At 42.8% G+C, this 22,135-nt stretch overlaps 1 protein-coding gene across 4 annotated transcripts in view; it reads left to right on the top strand.

Moving 5' to 3' along the window:
- MTFR1L (mitochondrial fission regulator 1 like) overlaps positions 1–22,135 on the top strand; it is a 152,178-nt gene that overhangs the window by 115,190 nt on the left and 14,853 nt on the right. For all 4 annotated transcript variants that reach the window (XM_086956410.1, XM_086956411.1, XM_086956413.1 and 1 more), the window contains one exon: positions 892–1,094. In XM_086956410.1, the coding sequence (XP_086812536.1) occupies positions 892–1,094 (203 nt within the window). The remainder of the gene's footprint in view (positions 1–891; positions 1,095–22,135) is intronic.

Here is a 22,135-nt window from a genome sequence, read left to right as displayed (position 1 = left end):
TGGGTCTTGCAGATCATCCAGGAGGGCTATTATCTGCCTTTCCTTTCCTCCTCTCATTCTGCCAAATCAGAAACGGCTGACGGAGGATCATTTAAAGTTGCTCCAAGAGGAATTTACAGCTCAGTTGGCCAAAGGGGCTATAGAAAAGGTCCCGGTTTCAGAAGTAGGCACTAGTTGTTTCCCGCTACTTTCTGATTCAGAAGGAAAACAAAGGGTTGCAGCCCATTTTAGATCTTTGAACTGTTAATCTATTCCTCAAGAAGGAGAAGTTCAGATGCTCACTCTTGCTCAGGTCTTGTCTGCCCTAGACTAAGAAGGCTGCATGGTATCGTTGGACCGGCAGGATGCATATTTTCACATCCCCATCCTGCCGAGCCACAGATGTTGCTTGCGGTTCAAGGTAGGGCACGACCACTTTCAGTTTACAGTGCTCCCCTTCGAACTTACCAATGCCCATCAGGTGTTCAACAAGGTGATGGCGGTGTTCGCATCTACTCTCCGCAGGTTAAGGGTGTCACACTTTGAATATGAAGCAGAAATGGGGCATTGAAAGGGTAGTTAGGCATCAGGGGCAACCATTATTTCTTTTTCTGTAGCCTACAGCGTTGCATGTTTGCCAGAGTTCAAGGTTAGGCACTTGACCCATGCAACTGTCAACATTTTCTTTTACCAGGAAAATTGTCTTGTTGGGGCAGTAATTGATCAGCTTCTGTTGATTGCAGGTGACTTTTGTGGTGCTTGCAATTCAATTGTTATCAATTCTGTATGATTGGACATGGAGAGATCCACATGTGGATTTGAAGGACATTCTATAGTGCTGCATAGAACTGAGGAAACGTGGAGCTGTTAAACTTTTATGAATGATATTCTAATGTTGTTAATTTTTCTTAGGACTGATACAAGACCATTAAAATACAAGTGGAAGCCCAGTCCTCTTTTGGTTATGCACAGAAACTCCTCTGTTCCTAATTTAAGACTTAAAGAAGCCAAAGTGAATGCTCTGAAGAATCCAAGTTTAAGTCGAACTACAAATCTTCAGGATGAACTCAGCCTCATACGAAGTCAAATTGCTAAACTTGTTGCTGGGGATAGAGGTACAGTATTAATAGTGGATGTCTGTAAAGAAATCTGCACCATAAAGAAAATATACACTTTACCCCCCTGGTGATCCACTGTACCTTTGTGACCAGTATAGGACTAACCAGGGCAATCCACTAACTTAGACACATAAATGTGCTTTTGATTTGGTTATTCATGTTACGTTCCCTTGGGATATGCCTGGGTGTCATAATGTATATGCAAGTGTGTTTTGTATTCACATGCAAAGATGACTACCTCCCATTATTTGAAACTGTCATAGCATAAAGTATGTCAAAAGAATATTACATGTTTGTTTAAAAAGTACTTTGGAATGGTGCCTAAAATATTGTAGAGGTTTGTCTGTTCTATTGTTGTATACTAATGTTTTACACACTTGCAGCGTGTCTTCTTTTATATATTCAGAAGAAACAGGACTGTTAGTTGCACTTGCCAAACTTTCTGGCTCCGGCTTTTATGCCAGATTTATAATTATCTACTCTGTTCTTAGACAAGTGAACAAAATGCAATCCTAGGTGTTTGTGAAATCAAACAACAAATCTACTTTGATGGTAATAATTTAACTTTCATTATCACTCCTTTAGTACTGCCATAGTGTGGAAATGTACCTTCTTGGGGTACACTGGTGCAGGGTCACCTTTTTGTCCATGGGTTCAAAAACCAACAAAGTAGCGATCAGCACTGGAGTTAGTAATAAATAAGATGTGTATTAATCACTCATGAGTGGGACCACGTCCACACAGCACACTCAAGTGCGGGAGGAGGTAGTACACTAAAGTCATAGAACACAGGTCTTTTATGCAGGTTTTCTGCTCAGTAAGCATGTGAACAGAAATAGGGAGAACAAGTTTTGGAAATAGTTATCAACAAACAAGGGCAGATGAAAACTACATGGTCAGCAAAGTGGGAGGGGGAGCAGGAGTGCTTATGGCAGCAGAAATAATTGACAGATAACAGATGTACTGGCAGCTACAAACTCTCAGCACATACATTGCTTTTAGCTGAATCAGGATGTCCACTAAAATAGATAGTACAGGCAGAGTGAAAAGACGAAAGAATTACAAAGGAAACTTACATGGACACCTCAGCCAAAATGGCTGCTAATTATGCAAAATAAAATATTACACATTTCCCACAGATGGCCCTTTTGGCATAAGCTAAGACATTTTCTTATGCTTATAAGGGGGGACGATAAATGTTATAAATATATCAATTAACATTATGTTACTGATTTCTTAATCTATTGCTAAACAGGCATTTACATTTTGGACATTTGTTTTAGATGGTAGACAAGTAGAACAAGTGGAAATACAGAGGGAACAAAGCATCTGCCTGGTCGACTACAGAGTCCTCTTTTGCACATTTCCCCCTACTACCAGCATAGTGATTGAGCAATTGCAAATCTTGATGGTAGGTTGGGGGAGCTAAAAACACAGGTGGTAGAAGGAAGGCTATGTAACAGGTACCAGTCCAGCCTGGATGTAGGAAGTAGTATGCCTTAGTTCCACAAACAAAACAAGTGTTGCGTGAGGATAGAAAACTGCTATTGTTTGTTCCAGTAATGTTTAATACTGTGGTACAGTCACTACCAAAACTGCTCACACAAAGATTTGCTCGGGCTCTAGTAATACTTTTATGGTTAATTTTAACCAAATAAAGTCATTCTTGACTGGACTAGTAACGGCGATGACAATGGGCCCATTACCCTTGGCGTTCAAGTGTTGGGGAAAACAAAACGTGTGGAGGAATTTCCTCTGCGATATTCCTCCTACAGTTCCTGTAGCTTGTAGGTCCCCTTCCTCATCGAGGTAACAAACTTTGTTCATTAGAGGCATAGAGAAGTTTGAACCATTGTGAGAGAATGGCAGCGGTTACAACGGGATTCCTTTTATGTTCTGATGAGGAGGAACCTTGCCACAAACCCAACAGTTAGTAGCATTGCTTAGCTGGTGTGTCTGATGCAACATCTGAAGAAATGAATTGTTTCTCAGATTTTGCCGGTATCCCTGTTCATTTTGTGGCAAATCAAAACAATGGGGCTCTTTTGCAGCAAGTGATGTAACAATAATGTTGGGTAAGGAGGCTCCAGGCATTACTTACTCCACTACCCACATTACAGTAGCGATGATGGCAGCACTCAAAGTCAGACCAAGGATGCAGATTGTACAGCCGTTGCACATTGTCCCAGCGAACTCCTTCTTCTTAGGCAAGCTCATTTTCATCGGCAAACAACAAAACAGATGATGCCCTAAGGTCCTGAACAGGCGTTGGTTTCTTCACTAATGTTGAGACAAGTAGTCACTAATCGGCTCCCTCCCCCTTTGTAATCAGTCTTTAACCACCCAGGACAGAGGCTCAAACAGTCTCTTTCGGTGATGAAATGTATTTTTTCCTGGATCAAAGCAGATATCTAGATGTACCAGGGATCGTGTGGTCCCGGAAGACTTCCTCCGATCTTTCAGGTGACACAGCTTGTCCTTTCTCGGTGACCAGGATGTCATGGTGATCTGTCAATGCAGCTGGGCATACGAGGGCATGTTTCATGGAATCGCCAGGCCGCAGATCATGGCCTTCACCCTACGACCTGTCTGTCAGTTAACTGGGACAAATAGTCACTCATCAACACATGGGGTACATCATGCATAGGATGAGGCTTAGGGATTCCCCAAATATTCATATGCCTGCCAAACACAACCTCATGTGGCGTAAGGCCAGATCGTGTATGTTGTATTGATCTGATGGAAGCAGAGCTTTGGACAGTGAATCAGACCATTTAAAAGATGTGGAAGCCTGTATTTTAGCCAATTTCAATATCAGGGTGGAGTTGTAACGCTCCAACAGGCCTGCTGACTGTGGGTGAAAAGCAGCATGAAATTTCTGCTTAATCCCCAACCCTTTCGTGACATATTCTACAACTTGCCCAATGAAATGAGGTCCGTTGTCCATTTGCAGGACCTCCAAAAGGTGCAGTTGGTGTCGCAATCACTCCTATTGAAGTTTGCATTCACTTTCCAGGATTATACGGGAGACAGAAAAAACAAGACTGGATTATCTTTTTAGCAGTGCCAGCAATAACCGGCTGATCCCAAATGTGCTTAAACTGTTTTGCTTTTTAGGATGCACCAACATGTGCCGGCCCATGTGCCATGTGAACAAAGGGATATAAGTAGGCAGTGGATAACATCCATTTGGTCATATCTTTATTCCTCCAACAGCCCCATCATCCAGTGTTCCCTCCTTAGACCATTGATCTAGTTCATCAGCGGAAGCAGATTGTTGCATGTCCAGCACCTCTTGCCTGGCATCATGCCAACGTTCAGCTTGGATACATGGATGTGGTGCTTTGCTGCATTGTGGTTTCACATGCTGTGAGATCTGCAAAGGCATTACCTGCTCCTATTTCTTCAGTCACTTTCTTTTGTGCACTACACTTAACAATTGCCACTTTCGTAGGATAGGTTATGGCAGTAAGGAGATTATGCACTAATTCTCCATGCACTATCTGTTCCCCCTGTGAGGTGAGGAAACCCCTTTCTTTCCATAAGCGACCAAAATTATATGTCTCCGTGAATGCGCACTGGCTGTCGGTAAAAATATTGACAAGTAGGTCTGTACTAAGCCCACATACTCTTGTTAGTGAGTGTAGCCTGGAGTTCCTAATACTGGTGCAGAACAAAGAACTTGGCGTGACTGTTGGAAGGCATTCTGACATTCAGTAGTCCATGGGCAGGGCAAGAAAAGGGCCAACAAAGGTTTAATAATGTGTGCAAAAACTGCCAACAAAAGGAAGTGAGGATAATCAGTGCACGGACAATCTTCTGAGTACGGGGCACATGAGTTTCTAAAATGGTCTGAATGCGATCTGGTTTAAGTGCACATCCGCCCTTAGACAGGAGGTGACCTAAATAGGTAACCTGCTGGCTACAATCAGGTAATTTCTTTCTAGAGACTTTGTGATGATGGGAGGCAAGAACGTATTACATTAACAGTGTATTGAATAAGAGCCACCCCTTTTTGGTACAGGAAAGGAATCAAGCTGCCATTTTAATGCCTGACTGTAGATGATGGGACTCTCTGTATAGCCCTGTGAAGCTCTACAGAACCGATATGATCTATTTTTCAGAGTGAACCCGAACAAATAACAGCTGTCCGGGAGAACGGGTATCGAGAAGAAAGCATTCTTCAAATCGATCACTGAAAATGTAGTGGCATTAGGAGGGACCAAAGTGAGAAGTGTAGTGATATCAAACAACTGGATATTGGGGCAGTACAATTTTATTAACTTCTTGCAAATAAATAATGAATCTGTAAATTTTAGTGTCAGTGTCTTTTTTCAAAATAGAAAGGATAGGGCTTTTGCAAGGGTTATAGTGAACCTCTTCCACTACCCCCACTTTACTCAAATCCTGAACAATGTGTGCCAATGCTTCTTCACCTTCTCGGGAAATTTTATATTTGGGCTATCGAGGCAATGAGACATCCTCCCTTACTTGAATATGTACAGGTGGAATAACCATTTGACCCACATCAGTATCGGATTTAGTCCACAAAATACTGGGTAAGGATGCCAGCGCGACATCCTCATTGATAAGACAAGACCTCTCCACCATTGGATAATTGTCAGTAAAAATAACACGCACAACTTCCGGAGAACCACGTATTGTGGCACGAAAATATTTAAGCATATTGATACCCACAATGTTATCCAATGTGGTAGGGGAGAGCAAAAATGGGCATGCTGCAGTAACTTCATCAAGTCTGAATTCAAGTGGCTGTGAAAGTGGCGTTTGCGTCAACATAAGGATCCATTTGATCTACTGGTACCTCAACCGGTTCCTTACCCCGTCCTAGGCATCCCTAAGCGTAATCAGAATCTGGAAGGACCTCACTAGAATAATCAGACATGTGATATTGATTTAGTCTATCAAAAGTATTAGAGTAATTTGGTCCTTGTTCAACTGCTTCAAATCTGGGGCGAGCTCCTGTACTTCCCCTATTTCCTGAATTCCCTGGGCGTCTTCTCGCACTACCCCTTCCCCGGTGGTACTGCTGACTTTGCAAAAGAGGGCGCTCAGAACGCCAATACTCAGTCTCTTTACAATAAGCCCATTGATCAGGGGACAAATTTGCTCAAGGGACAGAGGGCACCCAGGTTTATACATTGCTCGTCCGCCTCTTCCACCTACCCTAAATGGTGGGCCATATAATTTTGTCTTTAACTCCTTAACCTTATTATCCTCCCTGCCTTTTGCTTCCTGGTCCTGCTGCTCATAATATTGGACCATAGTAAAAAGGGAAACTGGGGAAGACTTGGTCCAAAATCTCTCGCTGGCCTTTAAGCAGCTAGTTATTTAAGGTAACCTATTAGCGACAAATTTATCAACAAACAAATGCTTATCTGTATTATTGGCCAATGACTGACCACTAAAATCATGGAATGTCTCTTCAAATCTTGAAAAGAAAACAGAAACTAACTCATCCTTTTTCTGTTTACAGGATGCTAACGTTGTCCAATCTATTTTCTTAGGAGGTATGGGAGACTTTAACTTAGTCACAATAGCTTTAGGAAGATCTAATATCTCCTTCTGAGGTTTCTGCACAGGCTCCTTTACCGCATCTATTTGTTCTAAGTGTTCCCAGGTATCACCATATGCTACATTGTCATCTATGTTGCGTATTGTTCTCCACATAACAGGAGGCAAAATAAGCCCAAAGAACATATCAATATCTGGGAATGTCACAGTGCAGGAGCTGATGGCTCCTTCAACCTCCTCATAGAAGGCCGCAGGATTTCTCCAGGGGTCGGGCAGCAGCAGCTTTAAGAGCCATCACATCAGCTCTACTCCAAGGAGTATAAACCCAATTCTATATAAAATATCCTAAAAGACTATTTCCGTGGATCCCTCTGGACAGCAGGAGGACAATCACGCAGGCACTGCTTGTCAGCAGGTTGGATTACGGAAATGCCAGATTATCTTTTTAAATGTATGCAGGTCATACAGAATGCAGCAGCTAGACTGGTGTGCAATGAGAATAGATTCAGTTCCGCAACAAAATGTTTAAAACCGCTCCACTGGCTGCCTATACGCCAAAGAGCACATTTTAAAATCCTACGACATGCCCATCGGGCACTTCACCACACACGGCCCCAAGATTCTCCAGAACAGAATTAAATTCTATATCCCACCCAGATGCCTACGTTCACGCTCTTTAGCATTAGCCGGGACCAAAAGAATCAGGAGGAGCAGGACAGGTGGATGCTCCTATTCGCACATTGCAGCACTTCACTGGAATGAGCTGCTGCTGGAGTTATGACTAACCGACGAACTCATGACGTTCAGGAGGAAACTCAAAACATATCTATTTCCCGAACTCCGCCGTCTGCCGCTACCCCTATTAGTCGCAACCTGTCTCACAACTTCTCTGCTACACCCAAGGCGGTGATATCCCAATGGGATGAATGCTGCGCTTTATAAATAAATAAATATCCCTTTGCATCATTTTAAATTTTATCATGATTTGTTCCCGCACCCTGAGGAGGAACATACAGGGGTGCAGCTTCATGCATAGGTTTTACAGTAACTGTAGTATTACTGGGTGTAGCCTCTTCCACTGGAGCATCTTCATTCTGTGCTTGAGATTGAACTACTTCCATACCTGTCTGTTTTCTAGCTAATTCCTGCTCTTTTTGTAAACGCAATGTTGCGTCTCGTATTTTAACCACTCGTCTAATCAGATCAGATAGGTTTAAAAAAGGAAAAGCCCCCCCTCTTAATCTTTTGTAATCGGTATTTATATCAGCTGGCTCTAGTTCCTGAGAAATTTGTCTATAATCAAATATTACCTCCCAAACTAACTTTTCTACTAAATAAAATTGCTATGCACTGTTCCACTGTTGAACCATAGTTACAATGAGCGATGCCGCGTGAGATCGACGAGCCGCCTCCCTAGCAGCGGTTTAATTTATCTTTTTCTGCTCTAGTCAGAGTAGAGCGAGTCTGCCGCTCGCCTTGCTTATTTTTATCTTTATCCTCTGAAGAAGAATGCTCCTTGTCAGAAGCCTAATCATCAAGGGTACATAGAGTGGGAAATTTATGAGGGTGGGGATCGATCTAATAAGATGCAGTCATAGTGAGGTTTATTAAGTATGGGATAAATAGGGCACCTAATAGGGTACTGGCCATTTACCTCTAATCGACATTCTCCTTTTTCTATTTTTTCCTTCTTTTCTTAATTTTTTTTATGCTAGCGCTTTTTGATATATCATTTTTTGTTATTTTTCTGCTATAGCTTCTGTTCTCTTCATTCTCTCTCGTACTTCTTTCTCCCACATAAAATCAAACATATCCTGTCTACTTTTTCTTTTAAATAAACACTGCTCTACATATTGAACCTTTTTAAAATCAAATGACCTATTCGCACGCCATTGTAGATAAGAATCTTTCTTTGTATATTTGTTCCACAGTGTACTGCGCATTATGGAAGACATACCATATTTGAAATGTCTTTATTAGGTGTCCCCTCTGGGGGAGCCGGCTGACGTTTCTCTAAACTAGTTTTGGTACCACAAGAGCAGCAACACCACATACGGAGTATACTGAGAGCAGGCATGTTTTACAAATATTAGTAAAATATTACTACTAAAAATACTTTAAAAGTAGAAAAATCTCCACATTACCTGGCTTCAATTTTTGCAAAAAGCCAAACCAAAAGACCTAGGCCAAACAAATCAAAAGTGCCGCTTTAGCGACCTTACCAAACAGAAGACTCCAACTCCCACCTGCTGTTCTCCGGTCGACCTAATGGTCTCTCCAAAATTGTGGCAAAGAAAACCCCAGTTGAGACCGGCCACCACCTGGAGGGTCAAATCAGGAAAATTGAAAAATTCACGTTGGCCTGCAAAGGCAAAGGTCTCCTCTGTAGTGCGCTTCCTCAGTAAGATTTCAATCCTCCGCCAAACCACTCCTTCGGATGGGTGCGACTCCAGTGGAGTCCCACGCACGGCGCCAACTGTGGAAATGTACCGTTTTAGGAGTACACTGGTGCAGGGTCACCCTTTTGTCCACGGGTTCAAAAACCAACAAAGTAGAGATCAGCACTGGAGTTAGGAAAAAATAACAAGTTTATTAATCCCTCATGAGTGGGACCACGTCCACACAGCACTCTCAAGTGCTGGAGGAGATAGTACACTGAAGCCACAGAACACTGGTCTTTTATACAGGTTTTCTGCTCAGTAAGCATATGAACAGAAATAGGGAGCACAAGTTTTGGAAATAGTTATCCTCAAACAAGGGCAGATGAAAACGACATGGTCAGCAAAGTGGGAGGGGGAGCAGGAGTGCTTATGGCAGCAGAAATGATTGACAGACAACAGATCTACTGGCAGCTACAAACTCTCAGCACATACATTGCTTTTAACTGAGTCAGGAAGTCAACTAAAATAGATAGCACAGGCAGAGTGAAAAGACAAAAGAATTACGAAGGAAACTTAAATGTGCACCTCCGCCAAAAAGGTCTGCTGATTACGCAAAATAAAATATTACATGTTTTCCACAATAGGACGCCTATATTTCCAAGCAGCTTGAAATCACGCTTCCACACAGTACCCATAAATTGCATTCATTAGACACACTTGTTTCACATTTATGCATACACATTACATGTCTCTACATATTTGAATCACGTTTAATCTGTACATGCTTTGAGTTTATTCTACGCCAGATACGCCAAAGTGTACAAGGATGGGTAAATGGATAAAAAGTCCCTATTCTTGCAGTAGGAATAGGAACCTTAGTTCCATATTATCTGGGCGATGGCATGAAGCCTCCTGATTCCTGTAAAATGCCTCCTGCCCAATTAACAATAATTCACTTAAAGAAATGCAAATGTTTTTAGATGTTAGTCTGGCAATATCTGTAACACACATATGTAGTTTAAAGTGTCCTGTTAGTAAGTTGTTCCTCTGTTGTTATTTAAAACAACTAAAAGTAACTTCACCCCAATGCCAGGTTCAAGTTGTGATTATTTTCTTTTGTATGTAGATTTTTTTTACTTGTCATACTCTTAAGTATCTGCGGGCCAGAATAGATGAATACAGTCTGCACTGAATTTTGCATTAGCAGCTACATGAACAATTTTTGAAAAGGCCTGAACTCTTTGTTGGCTTTATGGCCTCCCAATCATTCACACTGGGTCTCCAAATATTAGGTTAACAACATTACATTTGTATTAACCCCTTCCATGCGGCCGCGATTCTACGCCTGTGCGGCAGAATCGCGAGTGGGCGGGTTTATGACGGCCTCCAGCCGTCATCAGCACACGAGCACCGTAGTGCATGACTGCTGAGGGGCCGTCATCAGCATGCAAGGGGTTAAAACTGTGCTGGAGAAAGTGCAATTTGGTGTGAAAGTATCCCAGCAAGGACTTCTTTTCAGCAGGTTTAAAGACGGAATTTCTCTGATTAATATGTTTTTCCATCCAGTGACCTAAAAAACTAAGGTGCATTTGCATTATAATCCTAAGCTGGGTCATTTTCCACTGGTACATTTTTGTTTATTGTTTAGCATACTTATAAAAATGTAAAATGTTTGTAGATTTCCAAGCTGCAGGAAAGGGAAGCTTGTGAATCCTTAAAAATGTCTAACTTTACAAAGAATGTAGGTTAAAGCCTATAACTAATTTTTTTCTGAATCATTCACATATTGCTCTAGTTGTTCTCAAGTGATGGTGAAAAAGTAATGTTTAGATACAAGTTGAGTGATGAAGCCTTTGTGATCGTGGGTAGAAATGAGAATCTTCCACATGCTCATTCCTCACATTTAGTTTTTTAACAAACTTCTGTTCAGAGGAAGCATTTGATTCTACATCACCCTGTTTGTCTCTCAGCCTCTTTCCAACATCCCTGTTTGGTGCTTCCATTGTTCTTTCTTGCTTCTAAAACTTGTCTTAAGCGGCTCACTGTTATTATTGCCCCAAACCTATATTGACTGGGTTTGTAGGCTCTCCGTCTGCTTCACACTCTAACAAAGATGGTTACTGTAGGGCATAGGTATGATGGATATACACTGAAGCCCTAATACGAGTTTGTGTGGTCAAAGAACATTTTCAGAGCAATCTCTCCAGCCCTGGAGCCAAATAAGGTAGACATTTCATACCAAACCAAAGTCCATGGAAACCCCTCTAAGAATCTTTAAAAGTATCTATTAGTGTTTTTGAAACAATTTGCTGTTTTTCTTCGAATCTCTGAACTACCTGAAGAATGGACCTATCTCATGCTGAGAGCTTGGTAACTAGAATTGGATGTGCAAGTTATGATTAAGCACCCCAGTCAGTCAGAAAGCTTTATTATCGGTTAAAAACCATAAAAGCACATGTATACATATGTTAAATAAAAACTGTCCATATAAAGCAAGTAATACATGCATGTTAACGGGCCAAAATCCTAAAACAGTTGGTTAAAAATATTAAAAGTATTAAAACATGGCAGGATCCTGTACAGGTTAAAATCAAAGTGAGGAGAGATAGTCCCTAGACTTATATTATATAGGGACCTTCTAAATTACACAGATAACGGTGGGACAGTAGGGGCAATTTGCCTTTTTTTGATTTTTGCACCTCTTGCGCACCACATAGCCCAAAGATATCTGGAGGTTACAGAGGCAATCAGGGGGTTGTGTCATATTTTAGTATTCTAAATACATCCCTATAGTCCCGGAGGCCCCTGGACTTACATAGTTGGACGATCCAGTTGGCTCTAGCCCTGGAGTACAGCGAGCAAAAGAGCAGAACGTGCAGATCTGTCTCTTCGCTGCTTTGGCACCCTGGGCAAGCACTCTGACTGTGGGGAACATTTGCCCACTTATTTGTTACGGCCCTCACCGGAACAACTCCATGTATGAATTGGAGGTATAATTTCTTTGCCAGTGGGGGCTGGATGTTGTCCAGGAATTTCTCGAATTGGTAATTGTCCTTGACCACCAAAAAGCTATTGGTCAGCCTGCCCAAAGAATGATTTGATAGTAAAAGGTGCATATAATATTGTTTAAGTTCGACCCCCAATGCCCTCTTGTTGGTCGTGGCACAGGTTTCCTCGGGAGCAAACCACATATCTCTCCTGCCCAGTGCGTGGCAGAGCTGCTTAACATACTTCAGCCAAGGGATTTTTCCCACACCCCTAATGGACAAAAGTGCCCCTAGGTCTTCCCTATAACTTAAGAGCTCTGGGGTGGACTAAAGACGCCTTAAGTACAGCAGAGGACGATTTGAGATAACCTCCTGTATCTGGGTCAAACCAAGGTCTAGCTGTAGTGGGGTCAAGGGTGTACTCGGGGGAAGTCTCGCTTGGTGCCTAATAAAGCTATTCACAGAAGTGGACAGAGAGGCGGCGTTAACATGGCCTCAGAGTTTGGCTCCGCAGAGCGCCCCCCCTCTCGCCTTGGCCTTGTATATTTCTACTGGCAGGCCCAAAGTTTTAGATGAACACTCATTATAAACCTTTAGGATGCCGCCAGAGAATTGGACCAACTTCAGGTTAGCTGTAGCCAAATGCGCCCCCAGTCCATCCTATCATTTAGAGTTACCCCAAGGTAGTCGAAAGTAGACACTCTTTCTAACGCCTTGCCATCCATATGCGGGTGCGGACAATTGGGTGGTTTTACATTAAAGGCCATAAACTTGGTTTTTGAAAGATTGATCTCCAAGTTTCTAGATCTGCAGAAGGAGCAAAACGCCTCCAATGTTCGCTGTAAACCCATAGGGGATTTTGATAACAAAAGGGTGTCATCATCGAACATCAGTGCTGGTATCTTACGGGCAGCTAAGCTAGGTGAGTCCAGATCCCTTACTCCCTCAAGGTGTTTAATCAAACCATTGAGCAACAGGGAGAATAACGTAGGGGCCAGCACACACCCCTGCCTCACACCCCTTTCCACCGGGAAAGGAGGCGAAAGTTCCCCATTCCTCCCATACCACACCCTTGCAAAATTTCCTTGATGCATACGTTTGAATAATTGGCAGAGATAGACGGGGACACTCATCTCCATCAAAATCACCCAAAGCTTATCCCTCTGGACCAAGTCAAAAGCGGATCGAAGATCCACAAAAATCAAGTACAAACTACCAGCCCCCATGGTCACTGTCTTCCAGTGGACCAGCTGGAGTCTAAACAGTTGGTCGATGGTAGAGACCTTAGCCCGAAAGCCCGTTTGGAGGGGAGTTAGGATGTGATTTTTGTCCATCCAGCTCTGCAGCCTTGCTAGTGAAAGGCGGGCAAATAGTTTCTGTAAGACATCGATGAGGCTGATGGGGTGGTAGTTAGCCGGGTCAATAGGAGAAGCCTTTTTATGGATCGGAATAATCTCGGCTCCCAGCCAAGTTCGGGGAATCTCCATACCAAAGAGAATGGCATTAAAGTATAGCCAGATATAAGGGACCCAGACCTTTTGCTCGCTCAAAAATAGATCTCCCGGGATCCTATCTAACCCGGGGCCTTGCCAGAGGATAGACTTTTGAGTGCCACCTGAATTTCGGGTATAGTAAAAGGGGGCAAGTCTGGGATCCCAGCATCCAGTGGTACTCGGGCAGATGAACTCTTCAATGGAGGAACTAAATCTTCAGAAGAAGCGAAGTCAATATGGGAAAAAAGAGGCTTGAAGTGGGCTAACCAAACCTCTTCGCTCAAGTTGAGCATTATAGTGGACGACCCCTCAGCCGAGCCTGATCTAACTAAATTCCAAAAGGCCCGGTAGTCGCGTCCGTTCAGGGCTTCTTTTATGCTTTCCCATCTACTCTTCTCCCATTCAACCTGGACTCTAAAATCATACTTTTATAGGTTTGTCTAGCTGCTCTGATTCTCAGCACGGACCTGTATTTAACCTCCCTTACAAGTGCATGTTTGGCCACTCTATAGTTTTTGTTATACCATTGGGCCCGATTTTTATCCCGTAGTTTATTAGTGACTGAGGTATAGAAGTAGTCAACCAGAGTTGAGACGAAGTTGGTGTGAATGCGCTCTAGATCCTGTAAATAAGGCAAATCATATTTGTTTGCAGGGAGTATAAAAGCCTCTGCTAGAGAATGGGCAACGTGTCGATATAGCTCAGCAATTTTGTCAGGAGCTCAAACTTGGCCCACCTAACGTGTCTGCCACCTGCCACTGAGATTAGATTAAGATCAGCACAGGTCTCCATTACCCCCCTTTCTTGTTGGTGTCCCAGAGTAAATTTTAATTCAAGTGACAAAAGGTTATGGTCACTATCTACCCTTTGAATTACAGTAAAGGCCTTCAATTGTGACCAGAATTACACATTGACCATGATGTAGTCAACGGTTGTGCTTTTCCCCACTCTATTGTAGGTACACACACCTGGTACGTCCGGTAGGAGCCTGCCATTACATGCCCTAAGAGAGTGGGTGACAAGCAGTTTATTGATCTGGAGGGCCGAGGGCGTTGGGCGCTTTGCCGGGTACATGGAGCACTCCTGAATGTGCCAAGTTGAGTCCTCATCTAGGGTAACAGAAGGGATCCCATCCAAGCGTTCGAAGTGACAATTAAAATCACCCCCTATAATTCTATGAATAGGTGAGGGAAATAGGAAAAGAAGTTGATCAAGGGCTTCTAACATAGATGAACCCAGCAATTGTGGAGTAGGGCGCAAATAAATTTTAAATACAACCACCGTCGTAGCATCCGTGAATTTAATTGCTATACAAAGAATATCCGGGGAATGAGAATCAGTTACTTTAACTGAGCACCCCAGGTGTGTAGCTACCAAAATGCACAATCCCCCCGAAGGTCTTCCCCTGGGTCCCTTCACAGCCGGTATGTAAAATGTTGCCACGCCCACCCTTTGGGGGGCTGTCAGCAACCAAGTCTCTTGGAAGAGACATAAGTCATATTTGTCCAACAACTCCCCCATTCCGGATTGGATAGCTTTGAACCAAGCCCTGCTAGATTCCAGGTCCCGATTAATGCTCTACGAGAGCCAACCCCTTCAAAACTAACTAAAGTAGATTCTGCCCTATCAGAACTGGATAATGTAGGTAGGCGAACAGTAGAAGGGGGAAAATCCTATAGCAGTAACCAACTTCGCTGCATCACCTGGAGGGCTAGTCTTTAGACTTGGGCTTGGCACGGTTGCGGACAGTCCATCACCCAGAGACCTATGGTCCTTCTTGGGGGGCCCACCTCAACCTTCACACTCTCCTACGCCAAGCACACAACTACAATGGCGACCATTTCGTTAATGCCCGGGGGAGGGGTTAGTCAATCTACATTGTTCAGGGCACTGAAACTATTGGCTATCTGTAGATTATATTCTACTGTCTGCTCCCCGTGGTGGAAGTAGGTTGGAACTGGCCCTCCCGGAAGTAAATCCCGGGAGTAGAAATACCCCAGTGGTCGAGGGTTGATTGGGCCCGAGGTGCAAGTGCCTCTCCACTCAAGAATATGATTAACCATTCCGGCATCCCTGAAATTGATGATGACGCAATCCCCCCTAATATCTTTGAGTTTGGTCCCCAGCCAACTGACTCTTCTGGCGAATAGAATTTCCCCGTGCCCTGATCTTGTTAAGGGTCTATTTCTATTTATCCGGGAGATGAGTTTGTTCTTTAACTCAGGGAAAGTCTCAACTCGCTCACCTGACCACAAGGGGACGCCTGTTAGAATCACCACCTACGGGGATGCTTCCGGTGGTGCAGAGGGCATGGTGGAGAACAATGGGCCCCAATACCAGGGAGATTTAGAGAAAGATTTTGGGGCTCCAAACCCTGGTCTGGCCGCTGTTTACTGGGGGCTTTAGAAGTAGGGGGTGAATTTCGGGGACCCCAGTTAGCTGTGTCTAGAGAGGCCCTGGGTGCACTGGTTTTAGGGATACGTGCACACGGGATTACTTGCGCTGCCCCGTGTACTAGGTTGTTAGAACTAGGACCTACCTTTAGGCTAGGGCCATGAGTTACCTGCTTAGGGTTGCCTGGAACCACTTTCCCCGTGTTAATCCCAGATGGAGTAGATTGGTGTTCGCCTGCTCCACTTTTGTTATTTAGCAGTGTGACTACTCTATCAAGTCTACTCATCAAGATTTTAAAGTGCGAATTGATAAGATGTTCCATTTAGGCTTGGAGATCTAATAATAAATGAGAGGCCCAAACCGGAGGTGCTAAGGTGGAAAATTTGGGGCCTGGCTCAACATCTGTGGGGTCAGGAGTAGGGGAAAGACTCTTGGATACCTTTTTAGGTTGTTTCGACTTTTTGTTTCTCGGGCGGGGCTTGGGTGCCTTTCTAACAGTCGGGGGAACTATAGACGATACAGAGTTAGTGGGAGAGCTGGAAGCTGGCATAATCTGTGCGCAAGGAAGCTCAGCAAAGGAAGACACTAGCATCAAGTCAGGTGAGTTAACAGTATCTAGGGATATATCACAAGTTGGCAGAGGGGAGGGCATGACAGGAGTTAAGGAAAGGTGTCTTTCAGTATTCACTATAGCCGACGCAACCGCCCCTATGGTTTTCTGCAACATGTTATCGATCGCTGTCAGACTCTGGAGTGGGGTTGATGAAGCTGCCATTTGCCTAGTTAGGGGACGAAAGATTGAGGGATTTGCTTTGCCCATAATACTCTACAAAGGATTCTCAAGTCACAATTCAAATTGGTTAGGATAAAATGGAATACACAAATTACTAAAGTAAAAATAAAATAATAATAAGGCCCCAGGAAACAGTTTCAATAGTCAGCATTTAGTAAAATGTCACGAAGGGGCCAAGCTTTGACTGAAATAGATAAATGTAGTTACCACAATAGTTCTAGACAATGAAAGGTCCAGCCAAGGGGGATGGCCCTGCCCGGCCTCTGACGGCCTAAGACGGTCCCCCCCCTTGTCCCGGGCTTCGCCCGGCACCCGCCCGTGCGCGTCCCGCGATGCAGGGCAAAGAGGACCGTGTTACACCAGGAAGAGGAGGGGCCTCACAGTCGTCCGGTATTGCCGGCGCTGTGTCAAGCGCTGGGCTTGCTGAGACTCATAGTCTTGGAGTCCCTCGCGGCAGGCAGGGGGTGCGGAGCAGGCTGGCGCTCTCCCTCTCACTCCGTCCAGCCCCCAGCAGGAATCCCCACTAAGCACGCATTATTCTGATTTCTATCCAAAAGTTGGTATATTTCTGCCAGCGTGGTTCCCACCATTTGGCTAGAGAGGGAGTGCAACTTTGTGGTAAACTGCGTACCCCTCCTTTTTTGGATCCAAGAGACCAATAACAGCCAGTGAATATATTTGAAGACAAATATTGGAAACGTAATATAGTTTTCGCTCTAATACGTTATACCTAATCGTGACCATATCTTTTCGTAGCATATATTGAGTTGACAACGAAAATAGTAATGATGCTTCCAATCAACTTGTCAACACAAGTTTCCTCAAGACTCAATTCAGTACTCCAAAAGAATGCAGAAATAATATAACTTCTGGTTGTGCTTTGTTTTCCTTTAGTTAAACACAGCTGTGAGGGTGGACTACTTTTAAGAAAAATGCGGATTGCTAAACATAATGAGGCCCAATTCTGTTCTCCTTCGTAAGAGTTGTCACTACATTCCAATACAATGTGAATACTCGTTGAAGGTCATTAGAATTCGGGAAGAACTAATTAAAATTCAGAAAATTAAATTATTGATCAGAAAAAAAGTCTCCTTTACCTTTCAGTGCATCAAATGGACTCTGCACAAAATGTTTGTTGCTTTGAAAGATAATGAAGTCAGTTTACTTCCCTAATTTGTTTTTGTTTAAAGCAATAATAAAGCTGAAATCGTTAGGCGAAATTGTGAGTACATGAAAAATTGTGTACTATACATCGTTGGGAATCAAAAATGAAACGACTTTATTGAGAAAAATTAGATGAATAATTTAGATGTATGTATATCTACTTGAGAGTAAATGAACTGAAATGTTATTCTGTAGCACATATGTAAATGCATAATGAACAAGCATTTGCAAAACCAATAGGTCGTGCCTATGTGAAATTTATTGACTTTGCTAATGTTTTTCAGCTATGTTACAAATGGCTGAAAGTAATGTAAAAAAGCTGCATGACACAGCCAGCATTGTCTGTGTTATAGAACTTGTTTTCTTATTTTCAGTTATGCTGCACTGAAGCTAGTGCTGCTGTACGATAAGAATAAAAAAAACATTGTATTGTAAAGGCGAGACTTCTTGGCTTTGCCAATGCTTGATATAGAATACCATATTGTAAGTTAGAAGTATTTTATATAGTGTTTACAACGGCTGAAGTGTTAATGTTCTAGAATGTCCTTGCCAAGGTGTTAGGGTGTTAAGATTCTGAAGCATTTTTGGACCCTACAAAAACTGTGAAAATGTGCCATATAAATGCGTTTAATTTTACATAGGTTGTAGGTAAATAGAAAAGTGTAATAGTTTACAGCTTTTATTACAGTGATACCTATGTGTTACTTTGATTTCAATGGTTACAAAACAACTAAAAAAACACTCCTGACTGCTTTTTCAGTATTACTATATAGAAAGTCTGTGTTCAGTGGGTTTCCTAGACCTTTTGCTTCTGTGCCACTGCCCTGCTGCACCATTCAAATCATGACCCTAGTGCCTGCAAGGTAATTGCACTTGTGACTGCTTGTTTATTGGTAAAATATCGCAATAATTGTTGCCGAGTGGGTTTCCTAAAACCTTTTTTTTTTTTCAGAACAAAAAAGGTTTCCTAAAACCTTTGACGCCTAGATCACTGCACCTGCTACACCATTCAAATCATGTCCCTAATTCCTGCTAGGACAAATTTATATCCAGTAATATGAGTTCTGCAAAAAGGCACAGTTTCAGAAAGAATATATAACTATGCAGCTTAACATAAACACAAAAGCTTTTCATAAAAATGTGCCTGGTAGCGGTGACTTAAAATTTAGACGCATAGTGGTATTTTTTATTAGGTCTTGATTACAGAGTTCAGTTCCAAAGTTAAGATGTAGTGATCAAGTTGATGTGCTGTTTTAAGGACGATTTCCCAGTAATAATAAAATGGTTTCAAATTCCATAACACTGTTCCAGGGCAACACTACACTGAAAGTTAACTGCTGCACACATTGTCCGGTTACTTGCCAGTGCGTGATCTGTCTGCACAATCACTCAATTTCACCCTTCTTCTCTGCTTACCTTTTTAATTCACTTTGCTGCAGCTCTCTCCAAGCCTCTTTTGTAGGTCTAACATGAACACTAGACTATGTCCGGGGTTGTGAATGGTAGCCCCACCAAGTACGCAGGCTTGTGATCCACAATCGAAGAACAGATTTTCTCTGTGACACCTCTCTGGTGCTGCCTGTATCATTTTCAGATCTGCTGTGCCCTACTTCGCCTCGTATGTTTTTTTAATTTTCTCCCCACCTGCATTTGCCTTCATTGATTCCACAAAGTGAGGTGCCAGAAGGGAAATGTCCCATGGATCAGTTGCCCTGGCATAATATTAGCTGCATTAGATATTAGTCCCACTATTGTATTGTTGAATATTGCGTCGCCTTGAAGTAAACTAGGTGATAAGCTTATCCATTACAAATAAAACATAATATTCAGTTTCATCCTTCACTGGCATTCTAGTATTCCATGCTCACTGTCAGTGTTTGTCACTGCTGTATTGACTGAACTGAAATGTTTAGGTAGCCCCCTGCTGCTTTGTGGAGAAGGCTGAAATTTTAGGCCAGCCATTCTAATGTAGGGGTTGTACAATGTTCTGTTATATAGCCAACAGTTACAGCAAAACAAGCAAATAAAATACAGATAACATTTCACAATAAATCCTGTTAATTCCAAACATCAGTGCCCGTTTATATTTTCTATCAATATCCAATCCAATCAAACAAGCTTTATTCGACGTCCAAGTCATAAAAGCACAATACATACGCGACAAACTCCATAAAACACAATACATCTACATGTTTAAAAACCATGATTTGATGCTTCAGATTTTGGACGGGATGATTAGAGATAACACATTTTAAAATACTATGAGATGCTAAGAGATAAGATCAATAAAAAATTAATTACATACATTAATACTAGGATACACAGTACGATCACAGAAGATAAAACTCATTCGCATTTTACATCTGAACTATTTCCTGTTAAAATTGGCTTGTAAATTCTTCAAAGTGCATGGAGTCCCTTCGATCTGATACCCAAGAGCATCCGAGAAATTTCGCTACTGCAATTACAATGGGGGCGGAGGTATTCGTGCACAATATTCTTTGTGCAGCTCCACTCCTTCTGGTACTCCATGTCCTGCAAATAGGTATCCACCATGATAGACGCTGGCCTTCATATGCGGGGCACACAAAGAACAATTGGGCCAGTGACTCCGCCTGCACCTTAAAAGTGTGGCAAGCTCCGTCCCCCTCTGTGACCCATTTTGCTGTATATGACTTTATTGGTAATGAGCCTACCCTAAACTGGAAATATAGTTTCTGATCATGAGGTTTTGTTACTATGTCCCAATACTGCTCCAGGCTTGGGGATGGTTTGAATTCTATAAAACTGCCTGCAAGGGAGGACGTGCCCCCATTTCTGTAAACATTGTGGGTAAACATGTCCCAATATTTTTCTTTTAGGGTCTCCTTGGATGGGAAGGGGGCACTTAAGGTGTTTTCCCAGAGTGTTGCCAAGCCCATGCGAACTAAGGTTCCTCTAACCTCCCTTAGCCACTTGATTTTATGAAAGTGTTCATCACTGGTTAGATCTTTTAGGCCTGTAGCATAGGTTGCTTGTTCAGGGGTGCACCAAATTCTACTCCAAAATAATATAGGGCGCAGTCTTGCAGAGTCTACCAGTGCTTTCCTGCCAAATCGTAAAATAATGGGCGTACTGGGGTATTTTGCAGGAGGCTCGTGATCTTGCGTAAGAATATAATTTATTTTTACTGCTGTCAGCTTTGGCATCTTCTCAAACCCCAAAGTACCACTCCGTAAAAGGGCAGAACTAACCACTTTCATATTGTATATTTGGAGCACCAGGTTAACTGGTTTTGTTAGGGAGGTATTATATTCAGTTGGTAAAACTCCGTATAGCTGCTGGTGCTTCAACGTGGCCGTGCCAAGCAGTCGATCCCACCTTAAATCATTCTGTAGTATAACCCCCAGATAAGTGAAAGCACTAACTTGTTCTAGGGGGCGATCGTTCATGAGTATACCTCTTCTAAAACCCTTATGTGGGTTAAACAACATGAATTTGGTTTTGGAGACATTAATTTCCAGTCCACCTAAAAAGCAGAACTCCTCAAAGTTTCAATGCTCGTTGAAGACAGTTCGCTGTTTTTGAGGTGATTAAAGCATCAACAGCGAACATTAAAAACGGGATTTTTACACCAGCTAGGACTGGGGGATCAGGTGAATTGGACTCTTAAAACGTTGCAATCCCATTAATGAACACAGAGAATAGTGTGGCGGCCTTGGCGAACATCTTTCTCTATGGGGAAGCAGTTGGTGAGAGACCTGAGTGCCCCAGCGAATTTGGGAAAAGTGGAAGAGGGGAAGCAGTTCGGGAAGCATCCCCAACTCATGCAGTACTGTCCATAATTTTCTGCAGGACACTAGGTCAAAGGCTGACTAAAGATCGTCAAAGGCAGCATACAAGCTGCCCTTGCCTAGGACCACTGTCCTCCAATACACGAATAGAAACCCGAACACCTGGGCAATTGTATTAGTATGTGACCGGAACTCAGCCTGCAACAGAGACAAAATGCCCAGCTCATCAATCCAGTATTGAACTTTATTTAAAACTAACTGCCCCATTATTTTTTGCAAGGAGTCCATTAGACTCCTTTAGGCCTAGATTTGGCCTATAGTTACCTGGGTGGGATTTATCCCTTTTTTTAAACTGGGTTAATCTCCGCCCCTCTCCAGGAATCGGGCACTGGTGCTCGTCGGGCAATTCCATTTGCTACTAGAACAAACTACTGCACAATCTTGGCTTGTCGTGAAGGAATATATCCACTGAGATACCATCTAGGCCGTGTGCTCTTCCACCAGTTACTGCTCCAAGT

This window comes from Lissotriton vulgaris, chromosome 2_1, assembly GCF_964263255.1.
Source record: "Lissotriton vulgaris chromosome 2_1, aLisVul1.2, whole genome shotgun sequence".
Taxonomy (NCBI): Eukaryota; Metazoa; Chordata; class Amphibia; order Caudata; family Salamandridae; genus Lissotriton; species Lissotriton vulgaris.
This window is presented reverse-complemented; position numbering and strand designations above follow the sequence as displayed.